The sequence below is a fragment of the Nannospalax galili genome, unplaced genomic scaffold (genome assembly GCF_000622305.1).
Source record: "Nannospalax galili isolate Female #2095 unplaced genomic scaffold, S.galili_v1.0 scaffold612, whole genome shotgun sequence".
In the NCBI taxonomy this organism is placed as follows: domain Eukaryota; kingdom Metazoa; phylum Chordata; class Mammalia; order Rodentia; family Spalacidae; genus Nannospalax; species Nannospalax galili.
The window spans coordinates 595,249-607,663 of NW_008333388.1; the positions used below are offsets into that span (position 1 = coordinate 595,249).

The 12,415-nt window shown below is 48.2% G+C and overlaps 1 protein-coding gene across 2 annotated transcripts in view; it reads left to right on the forward strand.

Annotated features, from left to right (window-relative positions):
• The window catches only part of Fam167a (family with sequence similarity 167 member A), a 33,535-nt gene extending 21,577 nt beyond the window's left edge, over nucleotides 1-11,958 (forward strand). For both annotated transcript variants that reach the window (XM_008828091.3, XM_017796903.1), the window contains one exon: nucleotides 10,473-11,958. In XM_008828091.3, coding sequence (XP_008826313.1) covers nucleotides 10,473-10,736 — 264 coding nt within the window. In that variant the 3' untranslated portion in view covers nucleotides 10,737-11,958. The remainder of the gene's footprint in view (nucleotides 1-10,472) is intronic.
• The last annotated feature ends 457 nt before the right edge of the window (nucleotides 11,959-12,415 follow it).

A 12,415-nucleotide genomic window follows, 5' to 3' on the forward strand; every position in this document is an offset into this window, starting at 1 on the left:
ACTCCCTTCTGATGCTCCTTCCTGGCTTTCACCCCAAGAACACGGTGGTTGTTTCTAGCACCCCAGAAGACTTGCAAGTAGAATGGCTTTTTCTTCAGCTAATGTACTGGGGATTACTGGGAAGACAGATCTTCAAAGATCCTGAGACCGTCTGGAAGGACTGTGGTTTCTAGACCACTTGGCTAGGGATGCTGAGAGCTCCTTCACTCAGACCCCTTCACCAAATGAGCCCTGGGCACATGGGACAGTTATAACAAGGACAAGGCCTCAAGTTTAAGCTAGGGGACCCCCTGGGTCTCCCATCCTGGGTCTCCTTTCATTCCTTCATACTCAAATTGTCGAATATCATATGACAGCTGAGCCCTGACTTCCTCTCCCAACAGACCTAGAGACGGTGCAGGTGGGGCAGCGGCCTCTGTGCTAAGTGGCTTCAGGTCACCTGACACCCCCAGGCAAACCAGCCCCACTGTTTCTGAGACAGCCATTCAGGGTCCTGGAAAATAGCCATTGTACACCTCTGCTTGTTCCAGGTTGCTCTGGTTACCAGAAAGTCACAGGCCCCAGCTAGCCCCAGCCACAACGGCAGCCTAATGGGTGGAGGCAATTCTTCAGGGTGGAAAGGCCATGACTCTGGGCCATGACTCTGGAAACCTGTCACCTACTTCCAGCTGAGCATGGAGTTCACAGTCCTGATAGCTCTTTGCTAGGGAAGCAGCTTCAGGCCTGGGCCTGGAGCTGAGCCTCCAGCAGTCAAAGTTAGAGATGAGTCACCTACCTTCTGTCTTGTCTGTAGACTTTCTCAGAAGTACCTTAACAGCCAGTGAAACAAGAAACAGGAATTAAGAATATCTTCGTGTGGTGGATGAAACTAAACGCAAAAAGCCCAGCTTCCTGATGGGCTCTGTGGTGTGAATCCATCGGCACCAACACTGTCTTTTAGTTCCACCCAGGTGTTTGATCCCTGCACACAGAGCCTCTAGGAGGTGTTTATAGTTGTTAGAAAAAGGGATAAGAAACTTGACAGGTACTAATCAGGCAGGGCCTGTGTGGTGGAAAAGCTGGAGACCCAGGCTCTGGTGGCACCCTGTGGCCTCAGCTTGGCTACCAGCAAGAGTTCTCACTGGCAAATATCCTTGGCAAGCACATGGGTCTGGCATGTATGCAGCCACCCCCTGCAACTCCCATTATCCTTGTCTGTTGGACAGCCCGGACAGATGGCAGGGGCTACTCACTGTGGGGTGGAGGGGAAGGTGAGGGAGGGCACAGCCTTGGTACTGGCTCCTAGGTAGGGAGCACTCCTCCACCATAGGGAGCATTCCTCCACTGTAGGGAGCACTCCTCCACGGTCTCAGAGCACTTTCACTTGTGGTGTTCTCAGAAGTTTGGGAGTGTTTACTTCCCATTTCACAGAAGAGAAGACAGAGGCTCAGAAAGTCTAGAAGTCTGGGGACAAAGGGGTTAAGAGATTCATCCAAGAATGAGGCTAAGCCAGATAGTGTTGTACCCACCTGCCTCAGGATCCAGATGTCTTTCCTTTATTATTAAGTATTATTATTTATGTGTATGAGTGTATTACCTGAATGTGTGTGAGTGCACCCATGTCATGCAGTACCCACAGAGGTCAGAGGAGGGTGTCAGATCCCCTGGAACTGGAGTTATAGCCAGTTGTTAGTGGCTGTGTGGGTGCTGGGAATAGAACCCAGGTCCTCTGCCAGAGCAGCCAGTGCTCTTAGCCACTGAGCCATCTCTCCAGCCCCTAGATGTCTATTCTTTGTTGCAAATATATATCACATGTCCGTGTCAGGGACCACGTGCTGTCCAAAGACCTGAGTTTAAACCCTAATGGTTTAAGAATGCTCATAACAACTCTCACCTGGGACCAGCCTGCCTGAGGTAAGATGATAAAGTGCTCAGAGTCAGCCAGCAAGGGACTGGCCAAGCCGGCCTTGACTCACAAAAATCCCAGGCGTCTGTCTGCCCAAGGCTGGTTTCAGCAAAGCTCAGGACTTTCCCATGAGCACCAGACTCCTGTTTCTCTGGGAAGATACTAGTTTTATAATAATTATTTAAAATTTTATATTGAAGCCAGCTTGGGTTACCTAGCAAATGCCAGGACAGCCAGAGTTACATGGCAGGACCATGCTTCAAAAAATAAATAAATAAGGGGGCTGGAAAGATGGCTCAGTGGTTAAGAGCCCTGGCTGCTCTTGCAGAGGAGCCGGGTTAGATTCCCAGTACCCACATGGAGGGTGATAATGGTTGATAACTCCAGTTCCAGGGGAATCCAGTGCCCTCTTCTGACCTCTGCAGGCATTGCACAACATGAGTACACTTACACACATGTGGGCAATACACTCATACATCTTAAATAAAATAAATAAATAGGAAAGAAAGAATTTATAGGCAAAGGTACAGAAAAGGAAATGTACCCGAACACAGAGACCTTCATTTCATGGTTAGTAATATCATTTCCTCTACTTTTCTATAGGAATTTCTAAAATAGAAACATATTGCATAGGACTGGAGAGATGGCTCAGTGGTTAAGAACACTGACTGTTCTTGCAGAAGATCTGGGTTCGAATCCCAGCACCCACATGGCAGCTAACAATTGTCCGTAACTCCAGTTCCAGGGGATCCGACAGCCTCTTCTGTCCTCTGCAGGCATTGCACAACACAGGTGCGCTTACGTACATGCAGGCAATACACGCATACACATAAAATAAAAATAATAAATTAAATATTTTTTAAAATAGCCACAAAGTCAAAAAGAAAAAGTAATTTTAAAAAAGAAATATATTGCATATAATCAAGGAGGAAAAGATTCTTTAAACAGAAAAAAGAGACAAAACTATCAGATCCCTTTCTCTTGCCACTGTATTTGGAACACACGCCTTACCCTATAGTCTACAAAAAAACAGTCTCCCAGTATAAGACGAGGAAACTGAGGCCTTCGGTGCAGAGATGCCTGAGAGCTGTGGGGTGGGAACTGTGTAGTAGGACGAAGCTGACTCCACACCCAGGACCTGTCCACAGTCTCCTTCCTTACCACCTTGCAGTGTCAAAAAAAGAGGGAGCTGGAGATAGCTCAGTGGTTAAGAGCAATGGCTGCTCCTGCAGAGGACCCGAGTTCCATTCACAACACCCAAAAGGCAGCTCACAACCATCTGTAATTCCAAGGCAGCTCACAACCATCTGTAACTCCAGTTCCAGGGGATCTGACGCCCTCTTCCGGCCTCCACAGGCATCGCATTCATATGGGCATATACACATTAATAAAAAATAGAATGAGAAGGGCCTGAGGGCAGAAGAGCAGCTTGGGTCAACCCAAGAGCCCCGGGGTGCAAGAGGGTCCTTTCATACCACCCTGTCCCTGCAGTGAGATGAGAAGTCCTTGAGCTGGTGGGCTTTGGAGCTGAGGTGGATGGGATGGAGCCCCATGTTCCTAGAGACTCTCTGAAAAAGAGACAGACATCATCTAGGGACCTGCGGGCAGAATGGACTGGCCTGCCTTGGAGAGGGCAGCTGGGGCTCTTTAGGACAGACCCTTCCTAGCCTCCATGGAAGTTTAAGCTGTAAATCTGGAGGAGTGTTGGGGACTTACCAAGTGCACACAGGTAACTGACTCTAAAGCGGCTGCTCCAGTAACTGGTATAAAGACCCCTTCACAGTGACCAGGGACTCTGTCTGACTCATGGGTGAGGCGATCTATAATTAGACTAGACTTTCAGTCAAGTTCTACCACAGTTTACCTAATTCTAACCAGTTTACCTAATTCTCTCCCAGTTTCATCACTTAAAATAGAGATGATAAATACCTCCCTGGCACGGCTGCTCCAGTAACTGGTATAAAGACCCCTTCACAGTGACCAGGGACTCTGTCTGACTCATGGGTGAGGCGATCTATAATTAGACTAGACTTTCAGTCAAGTTCTACCACAGTTTACCTAATTCTAACCAGTTTACCTAATTCTCTCCCAGTTTCATCACTTAAAATAGAGATGATAAATACCTCCCTGGCAGGGTGTAGGAAAAGAAAATGAGGAGGAGGAGCCAAGGCCAGACGCACCTGCCTGGCCCCTGAGATGGTCGGCTGTAGTGGTGTGCACCATTATGACTATCATAACACTTGATGCTCATAGTCATCTTCCAAGGTGGGCACCTTGGTAGTGTTACCACCCTGTTTTACAGACAACAGAATTCATCAACCAGAGTGGGGATTTGAACTCGGGTCTTCCCAGCCTCAGAGCCAATACTTTGAATGGCTGCTACAGCCTCTGCCCCTTCAGTCAGTGAGCATGAGGGCCCCTTCTGCTTGCTCATCACATCCTCACAGCTGGAACTTTGGTATGTTATTTCCCCAAAGTCTCTTGCTTTCTATCCAAGCACTTATTATCTCTGAGTAAGAGGAATTGGCTCACTGTGCTAATACCAAAGCCAGATCTGGTGGTCACAAGGATCAAAAGGGTCTGTCCTGTCTGAGGCGTGTCTGTAGACTGGACAATCCTATTCTGGAAACGTATTTTTAAACTGGCATGTGTGTACCTAGCCATGGGGTACAGAAGTACAATTAGATACATGCATACAGTACATAATGATCAGATCAGAGTTAGCATTTCCACATCCCCAAATACTACCCATCCTGCAGAGGACATAGTCAAATAAGTTCTTGAGTTATTCTGAAATGTGTGTTAACTTATAGACTAGTTACCTTGGTATGGTTAGAATGTCAGAGTTGGGCCGGGCTGTGGTGCAGTGGTACAGTGCTTGCTTCACATGCATGAGGCTCCAGGTTCATTCCCCAGTACTGCCCAAAGAATATTGGAACTGATTGTCCCCTAACTGTTTTGGCACCCATAGCCCATCCTTTCTTATCAATCCTCCATCTTCCCAGCCTTCTGTGATCACCAGAGATCAGCTTCTTTAGCCTCCACAAATGAATGAATCTGTATCTTGATTATTTCACTTAATGCAGCACCTTCTTGTTCTGTCTATATTGCTGCAAACATCAGGGTTTCACCTTTTTATGGCTGAATAGTATTCCACTGTATGTGGAATACTATATATAATATATATAATATATATGCTGCTTTTTTTAGCTGTTCATTCATTGATGGACATCTCAGTTGACTATTGTCTTGGCTATTGTGGTCAGTACTGCAATAAATGTGGAGTACGGTGATCTTGCATGCAATGGATCTGTTTTCAGTTTTTTAGGAACCTCCATGTTTGAGACAGGGTCTCCCTGTAGCCCCAGCTGTCCTGGATTCACTATGGAGACCAGGCTGGCCTTGAACTCACAGAGATTCGCCTACCTCTGCCTCCCGAGTGCTAGGACTAAAGGTGTGCGCCACTACACCCGGCTGAGAGTTCTGAGGACTTTTCAGTTCTTCCATGTTCCCAGAGCCTCAAGTTTCCATTCAACAACACCCTCTGCCTGTACCACACCACCTACCTCCTTTCTCCCTCTGTCAAGTTGTCATTCTCTGGTCAGACAGGGTTAAGCCACGCTGCTTTGTCCAGGCTCCATGGAGACTCAGACACAATACTCATAAGAGCAGCAATGGCCAACCTTTCAGCTAAACACACACCTAGGATGGAGTACCAAGACTGTGTCCACTGCCCAGCCATGAGGAAATGGAGTGTAGCCTGTCCCCTCACACCAGTGGAGATGTTTCCTGGATCTCAACTCTGCCTCCTCCATTAGAGACAAACAAAAGCTCTTACTTAGGCTGAGATGGCACTAATAGACCCCAGAATTGGGGGCTAGACAACATGCCCTTCACCTTGAGATGTCCTGTCTTTATGTGCTAACCATGACACAGCCCATCTTGACCATTAAACACTGGTTCCTCATCCCCACCCCCTGGAAAACCGCTTTCTACTATGTGTCTCCAGATGTGATTGTTCTGGCCACTCCACATACATGGGATCATACGATATGTGTCCTTTTGTAACCAGCCTATGTCACTGAGCATAAAGCCCTCAAGGCCCATCCATGTTGTGGCCTGTGCGCGAATCTCCTCATTGCTGTTGGATAGCATCCAGAGCATGGACAGACGGCATCTGTCCCATAGTCAGGGTGTGCCGCTTTGAACATGGGGCACAGGTCTCTTTGGAGTCCTTGTCTCCACTTGTTTTATATGAATATACACCCCAGAGTGAAACCCCTAGCCGTAGGGTACATGTCACCTTATCAAGGACATACAGAGGTTTTCTTTGACCTGCCTTTCCATTGCTTCCAGCCCAGAGCAGGCCTGGGCTTCTCCCCTCTCTCCAGGAAAGTGCTGGTGTTAAGATCCCTTCACAGTAACCAGACACACATTCACCTGAGATCTTTCCGGTCTCTGGATCTCCTCAGCTGACTCTGCACTGGGGCTTTCTTCCCTGCACCTTCCCTCAGCACCTCAATGCCTCATCTCACCAAATAAGCTTGGAGGTCCGGAAATTTCTCTCCTCTTTCAGAGCCCTGTAATTACTGTGGTTAGCTGCCTAATCCTGCCCTTGAGGGGTTCATCTTCTACCTGAAGAGACAGGCCAACTCTCCTAAGAAACTTCTCATATGCCTCAGAATAACCAATGTCTGCAGGCAGCAGATGAGTCTGGACCACAGTCCCGGCTCTGTCGGAGGGGTAACCTCTATTACCTCATGCCAGGGGGATCTACCCGCTCCCCATAATTCACCAAAGCCCCTGACCGGTGGCATCTCTCGCTCTTTCACTAGGAGTTGTGTCCTAATTATGGGATTACTGGAACAACGGACCACACCTCTGAATCCAGTCTGTGCTGTATCCCTAGGGGCACAAGCAGGCCACCCGGGGAAGATATACGGGAAGGAGGTCCATTCGCACTGAGCTTTAAACAGAGGACAGTATTCAACCCATACTGAGTCCCTGGGCTGGAGTCTAGGGCCAGTGTACCAATCTGCAAGTACTGCATCCTGACTTGGAGAGAAGCACTTGGGTACCAGATGCCACTCCCCTGCCCTCAGCCAGTATGGCTCCTATGCGTGTTGTCTGGTCTGGAGACATCTCTGTCCCCTTCCTGCAGAGCAAGAGGTAGAGGTTCGGGAAGCATTGGTGACTGGCCGAAAGCTGCCCAATAGCAGGAAAGGGGTTCTTGCAACAGGTCTGCTGCCTCTGGTCTCTGGGGAGCCATTGCTCTAATCCAGATGGGATCTGGGTGCCAGTGTTCCCAGGATGGCGGGTACTGAGCAGCTCCTGAACTGCTTTCAGTCAGTTTCCTCGTCTCTAAGACAGATGAAAACTCCTCTAGTCTGAAGTGGTAGGAGGAGATGGGAAACAGCACAGGCGAAGTTCAGGAGAGCCAGTGGGGGCATCTAGAGTCATCCAATTCAAAGAGACAGACAGTGGACTAGGGGCTGCCAGGGGCTGGTGGACATTGTTTTTTAACAGTTGCTAGTTTCAGTTGAGAAAGATGAAGTTCTGCAGTTGTATGGTGGTGATTATTATACAAAGACATACTTAACACTTACCTGCATTTCAAAATGACCAAGATGACATATTTTATGTTGTACAGATTTTACTTTTTATTTTGGTCTTTTTGAGACAGGATCTCCCTGTAGCCCCAGCTGTCCTGGAACTCACTATGTAGACCAGGCTGGCCTTGAACTCACAGAGATCTGCCTGCCTCTGCCTCCCAAGTGCTGGGACTATAGGCGTGCACCACCACGCCCGACAGATTTTACATTTTTTTAAAAATTTGGGGGGGCGGCAGAGAGATGGCTCAGCAGTTAAGAGCACTGACTGTTCTTGCAGAGGACCCGGGTTAGGCTTCTAGCACCCACATGGTAACTAACAACTGTCTGTAACTCCAGTTCCAGGAAACACAACACCCTCTTCTGACCTCCACAAGCATTGGTCAACACAGGTGCACTTACATACATTCAGGCAATACATTCATACACAAAAAACAAAAATGATAAATAATAAATAAAATAAAAATAATAAATAATAAATAAATTCTTAGGCTGGGCATGGTGGCACATGCTTTTAGTCCCAGCACTTGGGAGGCAGAGGTAGGCAGATCTCTGTGAGTTCAAGGCCAGCCTGTTCTACATAGTGAGTTCCAGGCCAGCTGGGGCTACAGGACCGTGTTTCAAAATAAGTTCTAGAGACATAGTCCTTCCCATTTTTTAAAGATTTATTTATTTTTAATTATGTGTATGCGTGTGTCTGTCTGTCCATATGTGCACACAAGCGCAGGTCCCCTAGAGGCCAGAAGAGCATGTTGGATCCCCTCGAGCTGTCGTTACAGGCAGTTGTGAGCTGTCCAACATGAGTGCTGGAAACCAAGCTCAGGTCCTCTACAAGAGCAGTGTGTGTTCTTAACCGCTACACCGTCCATCCCTCCAGAGTCTCTTCACACTCCTCTTTATTTATTGAGAGAGAGAGAGAGAGAGAGAGAGAGAGAGAGAGAGAGAGAGAGAGAGAGATCAAATGCTCACTGGTGAAGTCGCTAATTTTCTTTACTACAGTGGGCTGTTTTCCAAACCCAGTAAGGAAAGTGAGCCTATTTGCATAGCCACAGGGAGGGTCCTTCTGGACTCTTACATGGCTCCTTTGTCTCTAAGCACCTGGTAGACCACAGAGCTGAGCCTGACTCCACTGCAAGTGTATACAGAGCAAACTGTGAGATGGAATTGAGTCTCCAGTCAAGTGGGAACAGCTGGTGACCTGTCTTAGTGACAAACCCTTTTTATGGAAACTGCTGCTTACCAAGTCTAGTGAGATCCCAGGTGCACTCCCTCTCTGCCAAGTCACAGTTACAACGTTGAGGGATATTTTGAACCCCTCTGAGCTCCCTCCCTGCAGGTTCCTGAAGGAGGCTGTGAGGTGCCAAGGGCTTCAAAGTGTGGATGGATTTTGGAAACTACCAATGGGAGTTCTTAGCACATCCCTTTCTTAACAGGAAACAGAGGTGCCTAAAACCTCAGAAACCCTCTACAATGCCCCAGGCTCTGCTCTACCTGAGAGGCAGAGCTGAGTTGTCAGCCTCGTGGGTCCCGCTGTCTGGACTCTCCCCCAGCTTTACCACTGCTTTGACAGTTGATCTCAGCCTCTTCATCTGTGGCTGTGGGCGTAGTACGAACTCCACAGAGTATAGTGAGGACTAAATGTGGAATGTTAGCACTGTGCCTAGTTCATAATAAAACACGGTAAATATCAGCCCATGTGTAATGTTTGACTCCTGGGAACCTTTATTAAGAAATATTTCAGGGGGCTGGAGAGATGACTCAGCGGTTAAGAACACTGGTTGTTATTGCAGAAGACCCGGGTTTGAATCCCAGCGTCCACATGGCAGCTAACAACTGTCCGTTACTCCAGTTCCAGGGGATCCGACGACCTCTTCTGTCCTCTGCAGGCATTGCACGACACGGGTGCACTTACCTACATGCAGGCAATACACGCATACACATAAAAAATAAAAAATAATAAATAAAAAGAAATGTTTCAGAAATTCTGAGATGCTTAAAGAATAAGGTAACAGGCTGCTAAGTGGGGCAGAGTCCCTCTCCTTTCAGGATGTGGCCACGGACAGGCTCCCATGCCCCGTGTACGGCCCCACATCCACGTGCATGTGGGCAGCACTAATTGGATTTGGGGTTATTTATACCAACAGTAAGGATGACATGAAGTTGGAAGGGAGACATGGTAGGGTCACAGGGGGAGTTGGAGGGAGATAGTGCTGGATGGCTGTGATCAAAACTTGCTATATAAATGCATAAATTTTTCAAAGGATAAATAAAACATTTTTTACAATATATTTTTTTAAAAAGATAGCAGCATGCCAGCCCTTAGCCATGATCTTGTGATAGAAAGCCCTGAATGCCCCTTACATCAAGTCCCTTCTTTCCACCCAGAAACCATGCTGCTGGATCTAGTATTTGCCACTCCAGTCCAGTTTTTTTAATTTTATTTATAGTTTTATTTTAAGTTTATGAGTGTATTGCCTGCATGAATTAAGTGCACACCTGTGTTGTGCAGTGCCCGCAGAGGTCAGAAGAGGGCATTAGATTCCTCTGGAACTGGAGTTAGGGACAATCCTTAGCCACCATGTGGGTGCAGAAATAAAACTCTGGTCCTCTCCAAGAGCAGTCAGTGCTCTCAACCGCTGAGCCATCTCTCCAGCCTCTCTGGTCCGTTTTTTTACACGCTCATTTCACCTGAACACTAAAAAATGGGAGTGGACTGAAAGTAACTTTAGGCTGGGACTATCGTAAAGAAGGATTTAGACAGAGCAACTAGCTTGGCACAAAGCTTCACTGACACCTTCCTTTACCACCCAGGGTCTTCTCACCTCGCTGAGCTAGCATGTGTTCCTGATGCTAGGCGGACCTGTCAGTGAGCCAGGACATCAGTCAGGACTCCTATTAACGAGTCTGCTCAGCAGGGACCACAGAGTAGCAGCCCCTGCCTGGCCTGCTGACTGATGATGTCTGGCCTTCCCTTCCAGGCAGAGATGCGGCTGCAGGACCAGCAGCTGGCCAGGCAGCTCATGCGCCTCCGTGGGGACATCAACAAGCTGAAGATCGAGCAGACCTGCCACCTGCACAGGAGGATGCTCAACGATGCCACCTATGACCTGGAAGAGCGGGATGAACTGGCTGACCTCTTCTGCGATTCCCCGCTGGCCTCCTCCTTCAGCCTCTCCACACCGCTTAAGCTCATCGGCGTCACCAAGATGAACATCAACTCCAGGAGGTTCTCTCTCTGCTGAGAAGCTCTGGGGGGGATGGAAAGCCAGAGCTAGGGGAGGGGGAGGAGGAGAAGGGGGAGAGCCAAGTTACCCCGGCAGGTCTCCTGAGTCAGGCTGGGGAATGGAGAGGCCCGGCACCTGGTGGGTGGTGTTCCAGGGCCTCCAGTTGTGCGTCCCCCAGTTCTTCATATTCAGTACCCAAAGATTCTGCAGAAGCTGCATGAAACTGGGGTCTCAGCAGGATCCCTGTGGCCTTCCCCTCTGTGGCCCACCTTCCTGTATCCTGGACTCACTGGTGCTATTGTTATTGTTATTAACAGAAAGTTCTCCAGTGGGGCTGGGAAGATTAGATTTGTAAGACACAGTCATCTTTCACATACGCCGTTACCGCCTTTTAAGTCCTGGCTCTAACTACCCCTAAGTAGGTGACTCAGCATCCTTGACAGGGATGTGCTAGGACAGGAAAATCAAAAAGAATAACAAGGTGGTGCATGAAGATGCAGGCTTCTTGCCAGCCACCAGCATCTCTGGGAAGGAAAACCAGCCAGCTCCTTTGAACTTCAACAAGGCCATGCTGATTGTTTCCAGTTTGTGTCGGGATCATGGCACATGCACTTAGTGCAGCTTTGGTGGAGCGAGACCAGATGGCCCATGGTGTCCCCTGACTCTAGTAACAACCACTGCAGTGACTTCACTGCCACCAACAACCCCGAGAGCACCTAGAGGGCTGCTGGTGACTGAACCAGACAACCACAATTCAATTTTCCTGTCGGGGTGTGACAGGCGCCCCCTCGTGGGATCTGATGGTGTCAGCCCCATCACTTTATCTTTGGTCACCAAAGACCCCAGGGAGCCCAGAAGCCCATCCTGAGCCTCCCCTGAGACTGTGCCTGACCTAAACAACAAATTTTAATTGACTAAAACTGTTACTAATATGTCGCTAGCTTGTTAATACCTGACTGATTCTTGTCCAAACTGCATCCCAGTTGAATAAGCCAAGCAGAGTTTGGGATTCAGCTTTGGGAGCTTTGCCCTAGCAGCTTGAAATCAGCCAGATGTGAGCTCAGGGTGCCAGGGAAGCTCCTGGTCTACCATATCTGACCACTGTGTCCCCAATACCACAAGCTTCTCAGGCTTTGGATGTATCTAATGGAGCCTGCTCATTAGCTGAGAAGTGAAGCTGGGGAAAACAATGGTTTCCTTCCATCTAGCCACCTGCTTAGTGGTTATGGGATTATTAAGATGTGAAATATTAATTGACTAAAACTGTTACTAATATGTCACTAGCTTGTTAATACCTGACTGATTCTCGTCCAAACTGCATCCCAGTTGAATAAGCCAAGCAGAGTTTGGGATTCAGCTTTGGGAGCTTTGCCCTAGCAGCTTGAAATCAGCCAGATGTGAGCTCAGGGTGCCAGGGAAGCTCCTGGTCTACCATATCTGACCACTGTGTCCCCAACACCACAAGTTTCTCAGGCTTTGGATGTATCTAATGGAGCCTGCTCATTAGTTGAGAAGTGAAGCTGGGGAAAACAATGGTTTCCTTCCATCTAGCCACCTGCTTAGTGGTTATGGGATTATTAAGATGTGAAATCATGAATCAGGCCTAGACAAATCTCTTGTCAATGAACTTAAACCCCAGAAATGATCCTGATGTGCTGCCAAACCCACACATTGCCAACCTCTCTCCCTCCCTTCAG